This window comes from Brienomyrus brachyistius, chromosome 22 (genome assembly GCF_023856365.1).
Source record: "Brienomyrus brachyistius isolate T26 chromosome 22, BBRACH_0.4, whole genome shotgun sequence".
NCBI classification, from domain to species: Eukaryota; Metazoa; Chordata; class Actinopteri; order Osteoglossiformes; family Mormyridae; genus Brienomyrus; species Brienomyrus brachyistius.
Genome location: NC_064554.1, coordinates 6,570,504 through 6,594,368, shown reverse-complemented (window position 1 = coordinate 6,594,368; position 23,865 = coordinate 6,570,504). Strand labels below are relative to the sequence as shown.

General features: G+C 43.8%; 2 protein-coding genes and 1 long non-coding RNA gene across 6 annotated transcripts in view; 2 read left to right on the top strand and 1 right to left on the bottom strand.

Moving 5' to 3' along the window:
- LOC125718398 (uncharacterized) overlaps positions 1–23,865 on the top strand; it is an 88,611-nt gene that overhangs the window by 60,285 nt on the left and 4,461 nt on the right. The gene's annotated exons all lie outside the window — the stretch shown is intronic.
- Positions 1,409–7,120, bottom strand: pla2g10 (phospholipase A2 group X). The gene is made up of 4 exons (XM_048992238.1): positions 6,825–7,120; positions 4,316–4,484; positions 2,504–2,610; positions 1,409–2,008 (listed from the first exon to the last, which is right to left on the bottom strand). The coding sequence occupies exons 1-4, from the start codon at positions 6,859–6,861 to the stop codon at positions 1,860–1,862; spliced, it is 462 nt and encodes a 153-aa protein (XP_048848195.1). The 5' UTR covers positions 6,862–7,120; the 3' UTR covers positions 1,409–1,859.
- zc3h7a (zinc finger CCCH-type containing 7A) lies at positions 7,809–23,245 on the top strand. Of its 4 annotated transcripts, none has more exons than XM_048992232.1 (25): positions 7,809–8,065; positions 8,978–9,067; positions 9,252–9,291; positions 9,379–9,576; positions 12,024–12,182; positions 12,462–12,542; positions 12,674–12,727; positions 13,194–13,233; positions 13,321–13,598; positions 14,012–14,231; positions 14,576–14,871; positions 16,013–16,229; positions 17,115–17,146; positions 17,278–17,431; positions 17,521–17,679; positions 17,775–17,980; positions 18,141–18,241; positions 18,566–18,774; positions 19,571–19,635; positions 19,984–20,117; positions 20,584–20,689; positions 20,809–20,917; positions 21,012–21,145; positions 21,799–21,962; positions 22,066–23,245. In XM_048992232.1, the coding sequence occupies exons 2-25, from the start codon at positions 9,000–9,002 to the stop codon at positions 22,253–22,255; spliced, it is 3,414 nt and encodes a 1,137-aa protein (XP_048848189.1). In that variant the 5' UTR covers positions 7,809–8,065; positions 8,978–8,999; the 3' UTR covers positions 22,256–23,245. The 4 variants fall into 4 exon arrangements, with proteins under 4 accessions (XP_048848189.1, XP_048848192.1, XP_048848190.1 ...); XM_048992233.1 differs by lacking the exon at positions 7,809–8,065 and adding an exon at positions 8,085–8,244; XM_048992234.1 differs by lacking the exon at positions 7,809–8,065 and adding an exon at positions 8,378–8,401.

Below are 23,865 nucleotides of genomic sequence, written 5' to 3'. Positions count from 1 at the left end.
CCATTTCCTTAGAAAGGCCCCCACTTGAATTGTTTAAGTAAGTAAAGTAAGTTATTTTGTGAAATATATGTTATCATTCAGCAGTTGAATTTTCAAAATGTTACCTGCTGTTTCATACGGCAGTCATACTTTAAGATGGGTCCATGGATATAACATTCCTTCTGCAATATTTTGGGGGTAATGGTAAGGTATAATTATATGATCGTATGATTAAAAAATAATAAAGTAGGCAGTGTGATGAGTTCAGGTCTACTTTTGTTTTCAGTTCTTTATAAACGAAACGGCTCCATCACTCCATTCCACTGAGCTAATATTTGTTTTCTTAGACTCATAGCAGAATGCTATTAGGTGACCCTGCTTGATTTCACAACAAGATGTTGCTTTATATCACAAGGATGTAAACCTTACAAAAACACAAACAATGTGCTGCTTTGATAAGGACAGCAATTGCAGGCCTGATGTTGCAGAGTCTTTGTAAGTGTACGTCAGAAGGGACTGAAATTTGATAGCTGCGCATGTGATAATGATCTCTGCCTGGCCTTTTTGTCTGTTTTTAATCTCTCCAATCACAGGTCTACGCTTTGTTCTGGTAATGTATGCAGGGCCTGTGTTCGAATGCAGATTTTGTTTCTGTGTGACAGGAACGAACTTCATGTAAATTACTGAATCTGCTCAGTCCAACCCAGTTTGCCTAGTCATATTGTACCTGTACTGGTTTATCTGTTTGGGAATACAAAACTCGTAGTGTATGCCTACAGGGTTGAGTGAGGGTAACAGTATGTGCCAGTCAGAAGTTTCACTCCAAACCGCCTACAAATGACAGTGATAGTGTCATATCCAATGACCTGGCTACCTCATAAAACTAGCGTAGAGTAGACAGTAAGGTCAGCCAGTCCTTGGGGCAATTGGGCCTCGCTGTCCCCCAACAAATTCATTTTGTGATAATTTGTTTAATACTTTTTCAGTTAGCGCATAATTCAATATACAGGTATGCCTTGCTTAATGTCCACGTTACGTCCTGGGAAACTGCATGTTATGTGATTTGGACGTTGTGTGATCTGGGCTAAGGAATGCCCAGATTAAATTCACAGGACTTTGTTTACATGTCACACGTGCGTGACGCGCTCGCATTGTGCGTGACGAGCACAGAAACACGTGTGTTATGCTCTTGCCTGCTCTGCACCTGGTTGCATGTGCTACGTCCCGTTGTTAAATCGCAATTTTTTTCTGTCATATCCTTATAGGCTATGGACATTAACGCGAATGGACATTGTCCGGATGGATGTGGTACAATCATTTAAAAAGTGCGTAGTTTTCTGTTTTACCTGCCTCTGTATGTCAGTTTCTGTTCTCATAAGCCACCGCCCAGGGTGAACGGGCCGGAATGTGCTCACTTATGGCTCTCAGTTTAAAGAAGGGACTATTCTGGGTCAGAAGAATAAAAATTTGGCCATTTTTTTCTTTTATTTTAAAGAACGAGTCCTAACGTGTGACAAGTGGATCTCTGCACTTCAGGGAGTGCAGACATTTTTCTCTCAGGTGCCCTCTCACATAATTTAATGAAAGCAACCTTATGTAAATATCCTCATTACCTTGATCTTGAGTACAACTATTAACAGTAATTGATAAGTATCATTTATAATGTTCAACAAAGCTTAATCTGCCTTATATTAAATGATGTCATGACAATTCTATACTCAAGGAGATGTACAAACTTCATTTGTTTGGGTGAATATTTCAGAATTTCTGTTGTTTAATTTGAAGTACAAATTTGCTTTCATCTTCCATGACTTTCGTCTGTGAACATGATATCCAGGCTACCATGAAGCTGACATGTTCCAAGATGGATTGTTATTGCGTTAGTAATAATTACACGTTGGGTGGTAACACCCGCATAGAAAATCAGGCCACAACGCATATTTGCGTATATATGGTGCTTTCTTCAAACAGTTGGCAGCTTCTCTGTCACATCGGCAAAGGATTTTCTCACATCTGTCATTCAGATAATCTATAAGGAGAGAGGAAAACTGGGTGAAAATCTGTCCTGCCCCGCTGTGATGGTCTTACCACAAGCTAAGTTCAGTATCTGGTTTAAATTTACTTGTGGTGTAATGGTTGCTCTACACATTCAGTAATGCATTCAGTTACTGCGGTCAGTAGTGAAAGTAAATTCTGAAACTGGCTTACAAGCTGCTCTTTCTGGCTACAACTTTACATAACCTCCCCATCTGCTATTACAGGATCCCAGCATTGACAACAAAACTACGCTAACTCTGTATCGGCTTATTTAACTTTTGACATTAGTTTACTCGCACTGCAGCAGTCTGCTACCCCTATTCATCTTCCATCTGTTCCCCTTGTTTAGTATCAATCTCCACTTACTCACAGCTCAAAAAACTGACTAATAAAATGTTCAGTTTCTGTGGCATTTCGTAATAGCAGTAAGTATTAAGTGAAATCGTTTTTTTGAAAGATGTTTTGAAGATCCTTGCAGAACACATACCACAGTCTGCAACATTGTCGTCACACGTCCATTTATAAGCGTCAGTCTTGGTCTGACAGCCAGCGAATTCAGCTTGTTCGTAACAGCAGTCATGTTTGTGACAACACCTGAATGAGGAACAGACACACCCTTTAGTATATTTGCTCACCAGAAACAATGCTAAGCTGGTGACGATGCATAACCAGAAAAAAATGCTAAGCTGAGTACGATCCATAATTTTGAGATTTTGAAAACAAAACGTGGGTCTTCCTCATTAATTGGGCTCACTACCAACTTTTATTTGGAGCAGGAATTGGAATGTGGTGGTTCAGCATCACTGAACAGGAGAGAAACACATTTGGGGATAGAGTCATAAAATCCATTTAATTACAGTCCACTGTGCCACAGAAATGACAGACACAGCATAGTAGTAGTTTTGTCTCAGAGAAAAATCATGCCAGACTAGAGCCTAACCTCAACTACACAAGGGGGTGAGTGGCAACAGATGAGGCAGCCACCGTAGGCCTCAGCGGAGTTTAAATATAGATAGAGTCTGGCGGAACCCAGATTCATGTCCAAATCACACTTTACGGGAGCGCAGCCTTTTTTTCGTAATGTCGCAACCTTTTTTCGTAATCTCGAAAAATTATGTAAAAGATTCAAAGCGAGAAGCTTAAAAAAGGTCAAAATTGTGCTAAAAATGATGCTTATTGTCGGGTTTAATGTTACTTTTCATTTGTAGCTTCATCTCTCGGCTGGATGAGATATTCCTTGACACCTTGATTTCTGCCCCTTGAATTATTTCGCTTTCTGTACTGCTGCCAAAACTTCACTTACTAGCTAGACTTTGCGAGAGGTAAGTACATGTGTAAAAGACAATCTGTGAATAACACGACATTTTAATGCATTTTCATGGGGACATTATGAATAATCAAGAATATTGTTATAGTCATGCATTTTTAAGTTTCATCAAAAGCGCAGATTTGGGTATGAACAGTAGGGTCATGTACCTACCAATATTGTGGGAGTACCCTGTGTTTTTGGGGGGGGCGGGGGGGGCGAGGTTGGTCCCTACCAAACCCACCCCCTTGAGTTACATTTACAGTTGCCCCTGCTAATTAGTGAAACTGACATTTGTGGTTTCAGTTATATGCCAGCTGGCCACGCACAATTAAATGGAAATATTTTTGGAGTTTGCTGAAACATTGCAAAATCGTATAATGTATAAATAGTATAGTGTTATATAATATGTGTTAATGTAAGTGTACACTATGATATGTACAATACTGACAAATAAAAATAACAGTTTGATCGCATTTTTTGGTTTATTTTCTTTTACATTAAAGTGGTAATACCATATGCCGACAAATGAACACACTGCATCTTCAAAACTGTGATCATAAAGGCATATGCTACCTGATCAACTAACGCACAGATGTATCATGATATCACTAATGTATCATTATGAATGTTTAAACACTGACTCTAATTCAGTCTGCTGGGACTTTCACGGTCCCCTAATTAGACGGACCTGTCTATTTTGGGCTAAAAACAGGAATTCCAGCGTGGGGCCACGGATGTGGGAACGGTGGGTGTGCCTGAATCTCGTTAAGTGGAACGTCAAAACTTCAGGAACCCGCATGTAAAATTAAACACTCCGCTCTACAAACCCTTGCTGTTGCACCCAGATTTTAGGTATATTTATATAGCTGTAAATTTGTGGCCATGAAACGTAGGTTTCTATCCCACAAAAGCACATAATTAGAAATAATATCAATCATCATCAAGTGTCTATAACTTATTGCTTGTCGTCGGCCCCCAGTGCCGCCTCACCAGTCCGCCCGGTCCCGGGGCCAGCCTTGGCCCCCTAGGCCACAATAGCAACCATACATCATATAGGCCAGGGCGGACCTCCCAGTGCTGCACTTGATGACCCCAGCCAGCTCCAGCAAGCCTCTCTTACTCCGCTGGTACCTGTCCGGAGACAGGAAGGCCATGTGCACTGTAACAAAGATGCCCGATCAGAAGACGTCAATAAGCATCACAAATGACCGTTTATTATAATGCTTTTTATAATGTTATAATAACACTATAATGCTATTATGATGTCATTGTCATGTTATTATAATGTTACCCCTGGGATTGCTGTTCTGCCTTCCCTCTGCTAAATGCTACAGGTCCATAAAAATTAACTCATCTCTCCACTTGAACAGTTTCTTTCCAAATACCATTTAGGTTATTAATCATAAATTTAACTATGCAAAATCGAGTACCTTGCAATCACACACTAATAACGGTTTCTTAGCTATGCAGAACCTAGCTCCTCAAAGCAATATTGTACATATTGTACTGTATTGTATAGTATTGTACAATACAATACTTTGTACTGTATTCATAGTATTGTATACTCCATTGTACATTGTACAGTATGATGTGTGGAATAGCTCTTAGTACATCATATGAGGTTAATATTTTTTGTACTGTCGTAATATTTGTTCATTGTATTCTCTGTAAACAATTCAGTTACTGTTCCAGTCTTCTGTTCATCTTAAAATGTCCCTTTCTTATGACATTTGGAGGGAGGACACTGAACTACAGTGGTTAAACTCAAAGAAAGTCAAGAGTGCTCTTAATGCATAATGCTTATGTTGTACGCAACAGTGAGAGTATTAGCTGGTTAGGAGGGACTGGTCAGATGCTGTACCACAATACGCTGGAATGACCAACGTCAATCGCTGTTCAGTAGGTCTCACACCTTCTCCATCTACAGGAGCCCCACGGTGACGCCCCACTCAAAGTCTCTGAAAATTACTGCGCTGCGAGGCGTTCCGGAATGATACATTTCTTCAGTGAAACCTCAGGTTCTTTTAGTTGAATGATGAAGCAGGTTCCTTAATCTTAAGCAGTTTAATAAGACAGAATGAAGATGTTACAGAAAGATGTTTCACACATGGCCGGTTCAGTGTCTGTCTGTGTCTGTCTGCCCCCACTGAGGGAAACAGCCCTTTATCTATGGCCTTCCTACAGACTCCTGGAGCCAGAGGGTCAGACGGCCTTGGTGAAAGTAAGTTGTAAGAGAGACAAAGAACATGATGAGCGAATATCAAGGACGGAAAGAAATATACAAATACAGTGTGTTACAGTGTGGTATGCCAGCTGCTCATCTGCAAACAGGAGAGCCCACCAGAGGGTTATTAACTCTGCCCCAAAAAACCACCGGCTGCTCTCCGCCTTCCCTGGGAGCCATCGCCGGCTCCCGCTGCCTCTCCGGAGCCTAAAACATTATCAGAGACTCTGCGCATCCCGCACACCACGTGTTCGACCTGCTGCCCTCTGGCAGGCGCTATACGTCCGTCGAAACACGCACCTCCACACTCAAAGACAGCTTCGTGCCTTTGGCCAAGAGATCACTAAACAACAAAAATAAATCTGTATACAATATCAGTGATCAAAAAACAGTGTAATAATACAAATATTTACTACCTGTCTCATGGCTGACGTGCATATATACATACAAGTATTTATTTGTATGTTTTTTTTCTATTTTTATTATTTCTTTCTCTTTTCTCTATTCTATTATATTCTATTAAAAACTCACCGCCAGAAAGTAATCACCTGGTTGGTTGAAAGAAAACCTTGGTTTGGATTTGTACTTTCTGGACCTGAACTTGTCTGTAATGGATTACTTTCCTACGTAACTTCTCCAAACACTGATTATTTGTGCCCCGTCAAGAAAAGTGTTACCGGCATTTCTACTAAGGATAATATTTCAGGGGAGCTGTGGTTTATTACAGCCGCAAAACAACGTTCCTAAAACAGACCAATCTGTGTTTGCTTTGAAAAACACAGCTCTCATTAAGGATTGAGAATTTTTTGTGAGTTTGTTTGGATAGTGCAGTAATCTAAGCGAATGTCCATCCAAGTTTAAAAATTCTTTTTGATTTAATTAATTAATGCAGTCGTTGCGTAGTCACATTTTGCAGAAGGTTAAATCTACCATGAAGCGTTTAATACACATAAAACTCTGTTAGTCTAATATTGCAGGCTTGTCCTGCGAAAGTCGCACAAATATACATCATTACCGTTGATTGGCGGATGTTTCCAAAACAGAACAAAATTTTCCGCACTTATTATATAGTTTACGCACAAAACAGCGATGAACTTATTGCAAACAAACGTAGCCCTATGAGGCAGGTATGTGAAGAGTGGACCAGAAAACACTCTTCTATAAGCTATAATCATTTAATATTAAATGGTAAAAATGTAATAGAAAAAAAGTACAAGTTTCCGTTTGTATTTGAAAAGTATACGTTTTGAAAATAATATTTTGCGAGCTACTTACCAGACAATAACAGGAGTATGAAGTGCAGAGCGAGCATGCTTATTCTCCTCTGTGAAATTCACTCATGAATGATCCGATCCTACTTCCTACTCTGAAGAACAGAGGGACTTTGTTATTTATATGCTACGTCTTCAGAGCATCATATCCTAACGCACTCAGGGTCCCTACATCTATTCCCCTACTTTAAATAGAGGGGGAAAGGGTTTGCAGTACATCCATCAGAATACTGTACGGAAAGCCAGGGTGATGGTTATAATCCGGCCAATGTGATCAGCAGCCTTATGTAATGCTCTTAAAAGCAGATTATATGTCTATAAAAATAGACTCATGTTTTTAATTGTTCGGGGCAGAATATGCCATTAGAAACGGGCTTCCATACAAATGCCATTTCAATGCGTCTGTGTTTTTGTTGTTTTTTTCTTTTAAGGAAAATGCTCTTTATAAGTACACTTTATCACTACCTGGCAATACAGTAGCCATGGTAATCGTATTGATGGGCAATGTATTCCAGGTGACGTCATTTTTAGCCATTCTTTTCAAATTGTTATTACTCGTGGGGTAACAAGTTTTAGGAAGACTTTGCGGGGGAAGGCTTTAATTTTTTTAAAGCAAGATACATCCTGTAAATGAACTACAATATTTAATGGCAATTACGCAAATGTATTTAATATTTAACATTTTATATGATCAACCAACAAAAATCGATATAAACCCTATCATTGGATAAGATGAGCAACAGGTAAAGAAAAGGTGAATGCAAAAACAAACTTTTATGAACATTTCATCCTAATCTACTTTTAAAAGTTTATTAAAATATGGAAATTAGGCTACTTCGGTGCAACAACGGCAATAGGATATCTAGTTATCTGATCACACGATTGACTTCAGCATAGTGCAAGCTATCGTGAATGTTTTAGATCATGGTAAGCATTATTAGATATCCTCCAGGGTGATAAATGCCTTCAGTGAGGTGGCATGGTGGACATTTTCCGTCTGCAAGCATCAGTTCAGCGAATGAGTCGTGCAGCTTAGCAAAGAACCCAGCAGACAGGGGTAGGTAGACTCAGTAGAGGGCACTGTCTTTTTTATCCAGCTGAAAAGCAGCATATTGTTGTGTCGGATTGAAATGCGGAAGAAGTGGGACGTCCTTAGCCTGCATATAGTGAGAGACGGCGCGGAGTAAATCATCCGAGCCGCGGCGCCTGGGAAATACTCGAAGCCGGCATCTTGCGGGCTTGTCGGTGAGTCTGCGGCCGTGTCGCCCTGCATCGTATAGAGACTTTGCTGCCGGACTCAGTCTTCCCGTCTGTACTGTGTTTCTCTAGGCCGTTCTCGTCGGCTTTCCATCACGATCCTGGGAAAGGGAGCACAGTGTTGTCCCCATTTTTTCTCTCCCCCGCAAACATTTTTATAAATAAAGGTGATCAAACCGCGTTGAAGTTACATTAGCCCGCCATCGGGGCACAGCGATGCGGGGGAGGCGCTCCGAAAACTACGGGCGCCCAGCGGTGGGAAACGTGGCTCTCCGGTTTGGCTTTTGAACTTAAGCGAATCCGCGTGTAATCGTCGAATTTCAGGTTGTTTAAATGGAGTTTTACAAATGTGCACTTGATCGTAAAGTTACAACCGGAGCCATATTGCTTCGCGAAGTTATTTTTTAATGATTCTTTTAATAAATCCCCGCCTAATGTAGTTTATGTTTGACTCGTATGCGATCGCGGAAGTAAAACGCAGTATTTAACCATTTAACCATCACGACCTGCATTTTTAGGTATATAAAACCTCATAAGAAAGACAAAGAAAGTGGTTGGATGGGCCTTTCGCTGCCAAGTTTGTTATTGCGTTCTTCGCTACATTCCTGCATTCATTCTTGTCTAATTTGTATATTCGGAAATGTGTAGCTGACTGTACTTTTTATCGGAATAATAATTGTAATACCACGTCAGCATCGAGTACCGAAGAAATGTGGTGTGTTGCTCTGGATGCTGAACATCGCTTGACTAGAAGGTGGCCGGCTGCAGTAGAAATGGCGCTCAAGAGAGTCGGAATGAGGGGAACCGATAACCGTGTAATAAAGAGGAGCATCCGATGACAACTTAGGCTTTACAAAATGATCCTTGAAGTTACTAAACCCGCTTGTTTCTCCTTTCTAGCTTTGGTTCAGCCCATGGAAAGATGTCTAGTGTGCCTAAGGACCGAACAAGCCGCTGGCAGGACATCCAGAAGGGCCTGGAGTTCATTGAGTGAGCTGATAGGGGGGGTGGACTAGGATGTGCTCAGTCTCGTTTCATGCTAGTACCAGTAAATTGAAACCTAAAATACCCGGGTCACTTGTCTATTGCCTGGAAATAACTCATTTGCCCAATTTATAGATTTCAGTACACAAGCCGTGGTTTAATATGTTTTGTCCCATATTTTGTTTGATAGATCTACCCTGCCCTTTCCTGGAACTGATGAGCGGTATAATGTGAGTGTATAGATATAGCTTCTTTTTAAGAGCTATATTAAGTGCTGGCATGCCGACCGTGTTGATTATTGCTGTTTGACTTTCCAGGAATTCATCCAGAACCTGGTAACTAATCTCTTTGAGGAAGGAAACGATGTTTATAGCGAGGGTGAATGGATGAAGTCTGTAGAGCACTACACGGAAGCTTTGAGCGTGGCAGACTACGCAGCCTCGGAGGAGATCATAATTCATAACGAAACTCTGGAGAAGCTGTATGCCAATCGAGCTGCTGCCTACCTCAGTACTGTAAGTCTGATTTGGGCACATTTCCATTCTGATGCAATGGCATTGACAACTGGTTTATCTGGCTTTTACAATATGCAGCTGTTTCAGTCATTTATCCATTTATGGGTGTGCATCTGAGAGTATGTATGTATATGTGTGTGTATATGTATGTGTGTGTATATGTGTATGTATGTGTATCTTTTTTTTTTTTTTGAAAACTGCAGCCTGGTTCTTCCCTGTTTCTCATTAATGAAGGGCTGCTTCCTTCCTTTAAGGGACCTCAGTCCTGCTTCTAGGAGCCTGATACAAACTGTACTATCAGCGCACCTCACACCTGCACTTAATGATTCCCGTTCCCTTTGAAGGTCACTTGATGTGATCCCCCAATTCATGAGTCACTGCCGGATAAGTTGACAGCCATCTCTGGCTTTAGAATGTCGCTTCGGCCTTTTACCTGGCTGGTTTCAGGTCGTTCCCAGTGTCTCCTGCATCACCTTCTTCTTGTGCACTGCTGTCTTAACTTTGAACCTGGAAGTAGCCTGCTTCTCAGTGTAGCCTTCTGGCAGCAGAACCACATTTAAATCAGGTTTTAAAAATGCAAATTTGTTTAAAAATATAGTGGTCTTAATTTTTTTCCCCAATGGCTGTATATTGCTCCAACCTGAAATCTGAATAGTAGAATATTCGGTCAGAGTTCATAATGCTTTGTTGGAAAGAAAGCAGTCAGTAACCATCAGATACATCTGTCTCATGAGTGTTCCTGAATCCGTTGTGAATGATAGTACATATTAAGAGTATTTATATATAATATATACACACATACACAGGCGATCAAAATTAGAGAACAAGACATATTTTTGTAATGTACAAAGTCACAGCTTATCCGAATTCAAAGTTATTCTAATATGAATAGAAGAGGCATATTTTAATCATGTCATCAGTAAAAGCTGTGCCACATCACAAAATAAGTGATTTCCACAAGAAATTTGAAGAAGGCATGCGATGAAAATTAGAAAATTTGTAGGCTTCTTCTATGAAACTTAATTCTGTAACCTTTTTTTGATGGTTACAACTTTTAGAAATGAATAGGAAGCATGGAGGCCCGTGCTTTCTGTGATTGGCGTATCAACACTGACAGGACCTAACCAGTTTCTCATGTTGCTCTGATTTGATTTTGTTCCACTTCCAGTTTATTCCATAATTTGGTAACTAGTGGGTTTGTTGGCCATAATTTTGTCTCCAAATACCTTCCAGAGATTCCTGATAGGATTCAGATCTAGACTGTCTACTGGCCATTTCTTCACCTGGATGTTCTCAGCTTTGAGAAATTGCTTCAGCTGTTTTGCAGTGTAGTGAGGGGGCATTGTCTTGTAAAAATGGCTGGGTGACGCTCCAGGGAAGGAACCGCAGGACGTTCTGATACTCATTAGCCTTCTGCTTGCCATGTAGCTGTATGAGAGGCCTGACCCTGGGACAGAGAACATACCCCACACCATGACACTTACCCTTTTATGACTTCTTTACTTTTGGTGGAGTCTCTCCTCGATTTTAATACCACAGATAATGTTTCCCCATTTGAACTAACTAAAATAAACTTGCTTTCATCACTGAAATTTTACTTTGGACCAGTCCTTCTCGGTCGGCAGCGTGCTCCTTGACAAAGGGCTTGTCTAGCCTTTTCATTCTTCTTGCTGACGAGTGGCTTGGTCACCGCGGAGGGGGGGGGTTCAGTCCATATTGTCCCAGATAATGAGACCCTACCAAGACAAGTTCTTATCACACCAGGAGCTAATTTGATGAGCAGTTCCAGCTGTTGAACTGATCCCCCCCCCCCCCACAAATCTATTACATAGTTTTATTATACTGCTTAAATATTTGAGAAATTAAGCTCTTGGAATGATTAACTTCTATTCTAGTGGCTGAGGGTCATCCTGGCAGCCATCACCTGAACAGCATGATGTCACAGGCTTTCAGACACCTTGGAGAGGCCCACCGTCTTGCAAAATGTCTGTCAATATTGCGAAATATTTGGGATGTTTAAGATCAGATCCAAAAACTGTCAGGTGTAACAAATTGTTCTCTAGAATTTTAGATTGCATGCTGCCTTCTTTCTTGCCTAACCCATCTGTTTTGTGATGTGGCACAGCTTTCATTGATGAAATATGATTAAGATACATATTTGTTCGTCGTTATAACTTTGAATTCGAATAAGCGGTGCTTTCTATACTAGCCGTGCTTGCTGCGGTTTTCATACCCTGATCTGTATTTGTTCATTTTCTGCTCCTTAATGGTGTGTCCATGTGTCGTGATGACATAGTAAATCACTCATCGTGTGGTTTTTGTGGAGTGATTTTTGTTGGCCGTCGAGTCGTCTTCCTATAGATATTGACTCTGATTCTTCGTGCACGTTGACGCCAGTGCGGGGATGATGGGAACGCCCTTTGTTGGCCCGTGTGTGTGTGTTTCAGGGAGTGTATGACCAGGCTCTGAGCGACTGCGAGGAGGCACTGAAGCTGAACACCGACAACCACAGGGCTCTGTACCGGAAAGCCAGGTGCCTGAAGGAGATGGGGAGGCACGGCGAAGCATACGAAGTCATATCCAAGTGCTTTCTGGCAATGCCACAGGTAAGACCACGCTCCTGTACGCTGTGCACTTTAACTGCATACCCTAATAGGCAGTAATAATCGAGTATGGATGGGGAGGCATGGCGAGCTCCACAAGGCTTTAGCCAATTACTTCCTCCAGGGACTTGTGCTTCTTGTGCAGATAGACAGTAATAATCGAATACAGTTTGAGAGGCATGCTACACACTTAATTCGATAGACATTAGTAGCAGAGTACAGAACTGAGTGTTTTTCCGCTGCCCTGTAATACAGATGTCTTTATTTTATTTTTTTTGTTAGGATCCCAGTGTTATAAAGCTGACTGAGGATTTAGCAAAATTGCTGGGGCTGAAAGTCCGCAAACCCTACACGAGGCGCAAGGTGAGGCCCCCGTGCTGGGTAGTTCAGCGACACTTAATGAAACTTGATTTTGTTTGGTCATCGCTAATCATTATGGTGCCAACATGGAGGTATAATAGACCTCTTGCTGTTCGTTTTATTTTTTTTTTTAGCCGGCCTCAAGCATGCTGCCGGACTCCAGCTATTCAGCGGCACCCAGTGAAAAGGTGAGGGCGAACACAGGCTTTCATAGTTGATCAAAACAAAAGTAAAAGTAAACGGCAATTAAGTGAGCAATTAAATTCTGGCCAAGCTCCGTAGATTGATGAGAAGTTGCTTTTTGCAGATTTGGTCCCCAGTCACCGTGCTCCTTTCTTCTGACTTATAAATTTATTGAACGTAAATAAGAAAAATGTTGAATGGATGGAATCACTTTTATGAGCTTTGTGACCTGGTTAGGATTCGTTTGTTTCTGTGGTGGTGATGGTGCGATAATTCATATGGGGAGGGCACTAGCAGTGTATGATTTACTGTCTGCCCTGTGCCGGACGGACATCCTGTCCAGGGTCTCCCCCAGCCCTGTGCGCCAGGCTTTTCCAACATCCCTGCCCTGCCCATAATTAGTGGTTGGTTAGCCTCATTTCAAAAAGCTTATGTAACATTAACGTTTCTCATTTGCTGGCACTACTTTAGAGTTTTAAAGAAGCGGACTCTGTGGAGGACATCGAGCTCGGTGAGCATCTCTGCCATTGGCCTGCTTCTGCTCCAAAATGATGCGTCGCTGAGACGATATGATTGCCTTATTGTTTTTCCTTGCCAGTTTCGCAAGTCCCTCAGCAGATGGGTGCCCCCCTGCTAGCCCCAAGCATGCTGCCACAGCCCCCCCTTAATAAAAAAGGGAGCAGCGAGACAGCCTCAGTCTCTGCCTTTGAGGCCCACATGCAGGTGGCGAATGGGGGCGTGGCCAGGAGTGGAGCCGGGGGTGGAGCCAGGGGTGCCATGTCCTACCCTCTGGCCCAGTCCCCCTACAACGCCCACATCATTGGCAACGAGCTAGACAAGCTGCTTGACATCACAGCCCCTGGCCAAGCTCCAGGGGTAAGTGAGAATCCCGTGGGTCGTCTTCCTCCATTAATTTTACTATACTTCTTGCTCACCTGATTATACGGGGTTCAGGGCATTCAGCTGGGCCGCCCCTCGCCTTTGGAACTCTCTCCCTAATACATACGTAATATTCCCCTGATTGGTTTAATGACGGATAGCTACTATGTGTCTTTGTGTCGTCTTATGTGTTGTTTGATTTCACTCTCTTTTCAAGGAGTCCTTGAGTGTCTTGAAAGGTGCCTATAATTAAAATGTATTTTTTATTAATCTGCAGGTCAGGCTGAATCCAATCATTTTCGGGTCTGATTTAAAAAAAAAAAAAAAAAAAAAAAAAGACAGAAGTAGCTGATCTTCCATGATTATCAGTTGTAGACTAATTCTCTTTTGCTTCCTTCCTTCCCATTTAGGACGTGGTGACCAGAGGATCTCCCATGAACGCCGCGCCCAGCCCTCTGCTCACATCCTCGCACCCCAGCCTCCCGTACACCAGCTCCTCCTTACCCTCAGTTAATTACACTAATCTCTACACCACCAGTGGGTCCTCTGGGAACTCGGAGTTCGATCTGGCCTCCTTCCCCTCGGCCTTGGACTCCCTGGACAATCTTTCCATGCCCGACGTCCGTACAGGTTTGCGCTGTTTCAGCTCATGCTTCTAAGACGACGCTGGGTGTGTGTTTTTTAAAGCCAATTCAGAGCCAGGTGACCTGACATCTTTAGGAATCTCCTGTGCAGCTTAATATTACTATAATAATCGAAACGATAATTTTATCTGCAAGAGAGAACCGTAAAGTCCCTCAGATCTTCAACTTTATTCTGTTAATTGCATCATTTAAAAATATAATTTAACGTTTGGCCTTTGAAAGATGCCAAATGTGTTTCTGTGTTGCACTGTGACGTGATACCAGTACGGTACCTCAGGTGCGTCTTAAAACTGCCCGTTTAATTCCCCCTCTCTTTTTCTTTTGTGCTAGTGACTCCGACACCTCTGGAAATGGGAGGAGCCCTGCTGCCCCCTGGTATCCTGGCACAGCCCCCTGTCAGCCACAAGGGGGGGAACGAGGCAGCTTCTCTCTCGATCTCTCCCTTCAAGTCCCTCAATGCTGCGGCGCTGCCCGTTATGCTGCCCCTGCTGGCGAATGGGGGAGGGACACGAGGCGCCATGGGCTTCTCTATGCCTCAGTCTCACCTGGACTCCTTCGACACCCAGATCATTGGCGACGAGCTGGACAAGCTGCTTGAGGTTGCAGCCCCTGGTCAGGCCGCAGCGGTGAGAGCCGACCCGCAGGCCGGGCTGCCAGTGCCGCTTCTCCTGCTCCTAACTGCATGCCGTGCAGGTTTATCTGTTCCTCAGCTGCCCACCTGCATTTTCCAAATGGAGAACAAATAGTCCCGGGTTCGAGTCTCCGTCTGGGTCACGTGTGTGGAGTTTGCATGTTCTCATGTCGTCGTGGGGTTTCCTCCAGGTACTCTGGTTTCCCCCCACAGTCCAAAAAAACATGCTGAGGCTAATTGGAGTTGCTAAATTGCCCGTAGGTGTGCATGTGTGTGTGAATGGTGTGTGAGTGTGACCTGTGATGGCCTGGCATCCCATACTGCCTCATGCCTATTGCTTCCGGGATAGGCTCCGGACCCCCCGCATCCCAGTAGGATAAGCGGTTTGGAAAATGGATGAATGGATGGATGGAGAATAGTCAACAAAACCTTGGTAAATGGTCTTGGAACACATGGTTTTAGTACATTTGTTAGACATACGGATGGAAACGTTAGTAGTACCGACATATTTGTCTAATATTACTGATAACCAGCTAACCTTTGAGCTCCACAAAAATGCAGTGAAGCTGATGTTGGAGACGTCGTTTCTTAGGTTTTTATGAATGTGTGTAGCAGCCACATCATATATGGCAGGCAGTGAGATTCCTAATATTAATCTTGGTGGATATCGCCAGAATAACACATCGGACCATTACCGATAAATTAATTTTTAATGAACAGTGGTCGATACTGATATATGGCTGGGTGATTTAATCAGATTTAAATTTCAAGTGTTTTTTTTTTCTTTTGCTTCAAATGATTATGAAAATGATTATCATGAGATGCAGCACAATAGTCATTTAATTTCGCAGTGATGCTCCTGTTTTGTTATAAATCCAGTGCACCCCTTTCCAGGGCCTTTTTAGTTTGTTTCTCAGTTTAATTATATTTAGAGTTCAAGGAAATCCACTGTTAAGACCTTTTTTTTTTAACTTCAATAAATGCACATTTCCAAAGTCAATGAGTAGTCATGTTAAATTATCGTCATAATAGCAACCAATAATTGATTTTTTTTTTTTTTTTTTTTTTTTTTTTTGCGCCATGATTGAGCAGCCGTAGTTGTGGACTGATTTTTCTTTTGCTTCCTTCCCATTTAGGACGTGGTGACCAGAGGATCTCCTCCGATCGCCGCCCCCGACCCTCTGCTCACATCCTCGCACCCCAGCCTCCCGTACACCAGCTCCTCCTTACCCTCTAATTACACTAATCTCTACACCACCAGTAGTTCCCCTGCGAACTCGGAGTTTGATCTGGTCTCCTTCCCCTCGGCCTTGGATACCCTGGACAGTCTTTCCATCTCCGAATCAGAAATGGGTTTGTGCTGTTTCGGTTCCCTCATCTAGAATGATGCAGTCTGCCGGCTTTAAAACACACACGACAAGTCCTAATATTGTAATAATCTAAATGCTCAGTCAGTCAGCAAGTAGAAATGAAGTCGCTCGTATCCTCAACATTGTTACGGTATTTTTTTAAATTATTATGTTTGGCTTCTTAAAGAAGGTCTAGTGTTGTGTGCGGTACCAGTCAAAAGTTCAGGAAAAATCTTCTGAAGGACAGCTGGTGACTTTTTGCGCAATCTCTGCTAATCTCACCCGGTATGGGTGCCGGCATAATTCAGAAGCCTGTCATCCCATCAGGATCACAGTTGGCTGGGGCGTTCTTCATACTGTGGGAATGTAGTGATGCATGATGGATCTTAAAATTATGCAAGAACTATCTGGCATAGAAGGAAAGTGAGGAACATCTCGAAGTGAGACCGGACCTCCATTTCCAAGCCTCGTATGGGATGAATTGGACAAAAATGCAAAGCAGAGCCGGCAAACTGGTCTCCATATTTCTGGGAATTGCTCAGAACTTAAGCGATTTCTTGCTAAAAACTATAAATACCTTTTTTTGTAAAGCTGTCCAGAAGGCAGATGTTTAGTATTTTTTCCATTTTCATTGATTTAATACTCGGTTTGTACTGGGTAGTATTCCTTCTTTTTTGAGTATTTGCAGAAGCCCAAAAGTCAATGTTTTCACAGGTCTGGTCTATGCTTATGGCTAATTTTGCTTCTGAGCTGAAACCACTTATGAATACGTAGCAGACATGCACTGTTTGACCGGAATATCTGCCTTGAACGTTCACTTTTGATGTATATGACTGACAGTCTCGTCCCCCCCCCCCCCCCCCCCCCCCCCCCCCCCCATTTTCAACAGGAGCTCTGGATTTTGGCCAGGGATTTTCACTGGTACGTTTTTGGGTTTTTTTATTATTTTTTATTTTTTTCCTTTCTCTCCTCTGTCTTTCCCTAAATTTGCAAGCAGAAACAGGTTTGCCAATATATGGCTGTGTAATTCCCACACTGAAATGCTTTTGCAGATCTATAGCAATGAGACATCCCTAAATCCTCAGCTTAGGATGACCTTTAACGTGGTGGACGGACAACCTTCTATCCAAGTTCCACTTCCCAGAAATCCCCTGTCGGAGACCCACGAGTTTCGGCAGGCCTGCTCATGCTGCTACGTGAAGTTGGGTAAGCGCACCGCAGGAAAACATCAATCGACTCATTTGAACCTTTTGAGTTATCCTGAAGATTGTTTGCCCAACTCGTCCTCCCTCCAGGTCCAGGAATTCTGGATTATTCTCTGTTGAAGGAGGCCCACAAATGCAAGAAAGACATACTTTTAGGCAGACTGAAGAACTCTGAAGACCAAAGATGGAAGCGAATTCGGCCGAGGCCAACTAAGAACCAGTACGTCGGGCCGTATTACGTCTGCAAAGGTGAGTAGCGCGTGTGCTCTGGTGTTCAGGCTCAGATAAGACAGTCCTGTAGGGTACGTGTGCAGTACATGGTATGTGTCCGTATGTCCTGTCAGACGTTGCTGGGGGCGAGGAGTGCAAGTATCCCGGTCACTGCACCTTTGCCTACTGCCAGGAAGAGATCGACGTCTGGACTATGGAACGGAAGGGATTCATCACCAGAGACCTGCTGGTCGATCCACAGGACACCAGCAAGAGCATCAATTTCACAGTTTCTAAAATACTTCAGGAACACCAGGGGATGTTTATCTTCCTCTGTGAGGTGAGTCTCTCTTGCGTTTTTGGTTTGCGGGATAAAATTTCCAGGACCATTCGGATCCAGCTCGTCCTCCGCGTGTGAGACGCCGTTCCGCTTTTGCGCCAACTTTGGTTTCCAGTCTTCGTCGGGTTAAGGTTCCGCTGTGGGGGGCTTTTCTCATTAGGACTGCTTTGACAACAAGCCGAGGATCATCAGCAGAACCAGCAAGGACAACCGTGCTCTGTGCTCGCACCCCACGAAGAAGCACGTCTTTAAAGACCGAAGGTACGTGCTGAAACGTCGGTCCTTGGTGGAGCTTGGAGGAGGCGGCAATGAGTCAAGCAAGAAGGTGAATAGCACCTTTAAGCTCCAATCACCAGAGGAGTGCTGGTAACTTAGAACGCTGGTGATGGGGGGTAATTTTAAATTGAGGTTATTTTGAAATGGGGGGGGGTGTTTTATTTGTCATTTGCAGGTATATTTGTATTGCACTGGTTTTTTCTTCTTGCTCTGAGATGTACACATGCGTACTGTTTATACACGCAGTCGAGAGGTACTTTGGGTCCGAATGGCTTGCTTCTCCCCTGACCGCCGTTTGCTGCTCCGCAGGTGTCTGGTCCACGTGGCGGGTGAGGGTCCGCAGGTGCCCGCGCGGCAGGACAGTCGCGTCAGTTACTCCAAGATCCGGCCCCACAGCCCCCTCTCCCAGATGGACCTGTGCCGGCACGTGGCGCGCTACGGCTGCGTGCGAGAGGACAGCTGCTTCTTCGCACACAGCCTCGTGGAGCTGAAAGTATGGATCATGCAGGGCCAAAGAGGTGAGCACCAGGGCATGGGGGCGGGCAGGCCTGCCGGAAGCTGGGCCACGGTCTCAGTCCCTTAGGATGCAGGGGTTACTGTCTGCTGTCTGCGTTCTGATGCCTGAATCCTTTTTGGATGAGCACAGGTTGCCTGTCCATTTTCTCAACTTGATGCAGGGGTCATGCCGAACAGAATGTTCTAGACCAGGGGTGTTAAACTCCAGTCCTGGGGGGCCAGAGCCCCACATATTTTTGGGATTCCCCTCATTTAATGCACCTGATTCAACTCCTTGCACCTCCTTATGCTAATTACCATACAGCTCCTGAGCTGAATCATTTATGGTGGAACAGGGAAAGAGCTAAATTACACAGGGCTCCAGCCCCCCAGGACTGGAGTCTGACACCCCTGGTCTAGACTTTCATTAAGAGACCTGCCATTAAAGCCGGATAGATTGAACCAAGGAATGTTTAGGCTCATTTAGAACAGTGGGAACAGGATTGCATTTAGAATAGTGTTTCTCAAACCAGTCCTCGGGGACCCCCAGACGTCTCCCTTTTTGCTCCCTCCCATTGAATCAGGAGAGAGCAGAAACGCAGACCAACATTGTGATGAATTAAGTGTTGTTTATATAGACTGGCATTTTTAGTTGTAAGATCCACATGTGCATGTTCTAACGATGTTAGCCAGTAAAAGGTTCCATTACTTTTTGTCAAACGTCTCCAGAATGATTAGTGTTCTTTCTGAAATCTATTTTGTGATCGAGTGATGGCCTTTGGTGACTGATTTTCACTTTAACCTTCATTTGTCCCAAAGGAATGTCCTCTGAGGACATCGTTCAAGAGTCCAGTAAGTGCTGGAACATGGAATCCAGTGTCCAGGTAAACGTTCATGTTTGGATAGTACTAGTCTTATATATTAGAAGCTGATGACCACTTCCTCTGATATTCATAGTGTTTCTACATTAAAATATAGGAGATTATTTAAGATGCTTTATTTTAAATGTTATGGGGGGCTAATAATTACTCTTTTTACAAGATCATAAAATTGTGCCATTAAAGATGATAGAGTACGAGTTAGTATGAAATTGATTTGATTATAAATCAGTCTTCATAATTAACGACTAGTTTGCTCCATGGTGTATTACTCTCTTAGGAGAGCAGATTGTTTTTGCGACCTCTTCACGGTCACAGTGTAACCTTCCCATTGTGGCTGTGCACCTCCCCCAGCAATCTTCCAGTGCTCCCAAGTTTGGACCCTCCCACCTGAAGATATCTTTTGTGTGCAGCCAGTGCTGGAGAAACGGTCAAGTTATTGAGGCTGACAAGAACAGGAAATACTGTGCGGCTAAAGCACGGCATCCGTGAGTAGCTGCCCCCCCCCTTGTTGGAATCATACTTGCTAACATTAATCATTGGCAGTTAGTCATTTTTAATTGCTTTATTAAAAATACTTTCCGGATCTGACACGCATTGACGTGTATAGCTAACGCCGCAATCGATATTTTACATTCTGTTTTGCGTAAATGAGTAGGCACTCAAAAAAATCTATGGCCCAAAGTGTTTCTACATCCTTGTCAGTGGTTTTTGAGGGACTTGTGCATGTGCACATGGACTGGGTTGGCCCATGACATAAGCAAACTAAGCATCTTATCCCAATGGCCACCAGGGGGCACCCTCATCTGATCAGGCTTTCAAAAATAGGAAGGAAGATGACAAATGCCAACCAGGTTAATCGACTTTTTGCTTGGGAGCCCCCCCCGGAAGGGTTGGGCTAGCCCTTGGCACGGATGAAGATGAAGCGTTAACTGGGCTTTCGTTTTCCCACAGGTGGGCTAAAGACAAGCGGGTGGTATTGGTGAGCTCTGTCGAGCGTAAGAAGTGGATACAAATCCGCCCTCTTCCAGTCAAGAAGCCCATTCCCTCTCAGTTTGAGGTAGGACAGCTTCTGATCCATCTGGAAACGCTTTTCGTTTTGTGAAGAAACGGTCCTGCCAGACGTGGCTCTGCTCCCCTAGCAGCTCGACCTTTAACTCGCCCCTCTGGCACCCGCAGATCTGCCTGCACATATCTTCAGGGAAGAAGTGTCAGTACATAGGGGTCTGCACGTTCGCGCACAGTCCGGAGGAGAGGGACCTGTGGACCTTCATGAAGGACAACAACAGTGAGTGTCCAGTCAGCGGCGTTCTGCGCGTCGCCTAGCAACAGCACCCATCACGCCCTGCCAATGCCACTTTCCCATTCCCCCCCCCATGAAGTTGCAGACTTTGAGCGACTCTATGAACTCTGGCTGCAAGCTCAGAAGCCCGGTGGGGGCGAGGAAGCTTCCGGCCAGGGAGCTCGGGAAAACGGGAGGCACATCCACATGCCCACGGACTACGCTGAGGAAGTGGTGGGTGGCGCCTGGGGGGGTTTGAGGGGGGGGGCAGGGAGTTTTCTGTGATTCTGTGCGGCGTTTGAATGCGATGGTGGGAAGCTGAGTGTTTAACAGCCCTTTTTGGTTCAGCTGTGACATCAGCACTGGATACTCCTCCTTGCAGTGTAAGCACTGGTCATGCCTAGCAGATGTCTCAGCACGTAAATGTTAAATATTTTAATATTAATATTTTAAGTTGTAGAAACAGCTGCCTTGTCTTTAGCTTGTCCAACGCACTCCGCTCACTTTCCATGCATAGTGATCTTTCTCTTTTTGGAAGCTTACCCACAATGCATTGTCGTCTGACATTCACCTTCTTCTGCATCTACTAGGTCGTATGTCTGGTTAATTGCAGTTTTGTAGCTATTAATTTTTTGTTGTACTGAGATTAAAATTGCCTTTGCTGTGGGATTGATTGCATTAATACAAAGTAATTCAATAATAACTGTCCCTATCATTGACAGTAAATTTTTGTATATGTTAACTAATTCAGTATCTGAGTTTCACATTTCAAATTAAGTCTGTCGTCTACTTCTGTTTCCTGCTTGTGCTGCCCCCGGTCATGGCTGAGGGCACCAGCAGTTGCCCCGCTCTGCCATATCGTCACCACCCTGAATGTGTCTCCACAGGCCCGCAACCACTGCTGGCTGTGTGGCAAGAACTGCAACAGCGACCGGCAGTGGCAGCAGCACATAACCTCCGAGAAGCACAAGGAGAAGGTGTTTAACTCGGAGGACGACCAGAACTGCTGGCAGTACCGATTCCCCACTGGCACCTTCAGGGTGTGTGAGAGGTACGGTCCCACCATCCCAGCTTCACAAATGTCTGTGAGTCTGTCTCTGTGAGTCTGTCTCTGTGAGTCTGAGTCTGTGACGTGTCACCTTGCCTCCCTCTAGGTATCTAAGGGCTGCTTGCCCTGACAAGGAAAAGTGTGAGTTTGCCCATGGAAAAGAGGAGCTTGAAGAGTGGAAGGACAGGAGGGATTTCCTGCTGAGGAAACTCGCCAAAGCCAAGATGGATCATCTAATTGCTCCTGACGATAACGACTTTGGGAAGTATAGTTTTATGCTTAAAGAAATTAATTAATATTTAACCAAGAGCAATAATGTGAGCCATTGAGATTGAAAGGCCCACACAGCTTGTCATTCAGAGGCACCCAATTGTCCAGATGGCTGGAATCTGGGTTGTTGATTTTATTGCATAAAAATGTGATTGCCGCCTCACGAGGGGAAAAGGTCAGGGAAGCACCAGCAGGGCTGAAGGCAGAGGAGGCAGAGAGGTCCGGCGCTGCGGAGGAAGGCCGCACGAGAAGGCAACGCAAACAGGCTGGCAATTCTTACACTGAGACGCATCAGTGTGTGCGATCGATGTTTTGTTTTTTTCTTTATTAATTTCTGGAACTATTGGAATTTAGAAAATTACATTTCATTTGTTTTTTTTTTTGTTTCGTTTTATGCGTTCTATTAGCCCTGTCGACTACCAGACAAATGACTAAACAGAAAAAGCTCTGTTCTAATTTAATCAATTGTATTCTGAAAGCGTTGGTATAATTATATAAAATTTTAAACATAACTAGTTTTACTCATTAGTCAATGAAATGAATAAGTATGGGAAAATATATATTTAAAATATTTTGTGAGGAATGCAAGCTTTGTTTTATTTCGGTGTTTTTCCATCTGGAGTGTTAAGTGTGTTTTATCTTTTTTGCACGAGGGCTACTTGCATCAGTTATTTCCGTAGCGTCTTATTTTATTTTCGCAGGTAGACTCATTTCAGAGGTATGTCTATTGGATATCCGTATCTAAAATAGGGGGAAAACGCTGAGTGTTAAAGTTGTCTTGCGAGTCTTTGAGCTCCTGGGCGAAGTTTTTCAGTGGCTGTATTGAGGAATCTGAGGTCTGAGTTGTGCCTCAATGTGGCTCAAAACGTGGCTCTGTAACTGTAGGTGAACCAGACCTTCTCGAAGATGGAGTTCTGTGCCTGTGGAATCCACTGATAACATGTGGAAAGTTTGGGGGGGAGATGGGAAATAATTCTTGAGTATTTCTTATTTGAAATAAAAAATAAACGAAACAATTTTGTTTTTCTGTTTGGGGGGGGGGAGATGGTAAACTTTCATTAATGAGAATTTTAAAGTAAATATATCAGGTGCAATATGCATTCAAACGTTATGAGTTTAACAAAGTCTATATTTTTCAGTAACTGTGCAATGAAGCTGAATGACTGAGTGTATCACACCCTACTCCAGGTTTAAGACCACCTGTTTATGAATTTGTGTAAACTTTACCCATTCAATTTTTATTATTTTTTTGACAATTCATGCCGAACACCTTGTGTTCTCTAGGATAGCAAGTTTTGTTTGGGGGGGGGGATGCTTTTTTTTTTTTTTTTTTTTAAGGATACAATAGGAACCAGACGAAGCACGGCTCAAAAACCCCTTATGATGAGAAATCCTGGATTCACGGTTTCCCTTGCCCGGACGCGGGTCACCGGGGCCCCCCCCTGGAGCCAGGCCTGGGGGTGGGGCTCGATGGCGAGCGCCTGGCGGCCAGGCCTACACCCATGGGGCCTGTTCGGGCGCAGCCCGAACAAGGCACGTGGGTCCCCCCTCCAATGGGCTCACCACCCATGGGAGGGGCCAAAGGGGTCGGGTGCGAAGTGATCTGGGCGGCGGCCAAAGGCGGGGACCTTGGCGG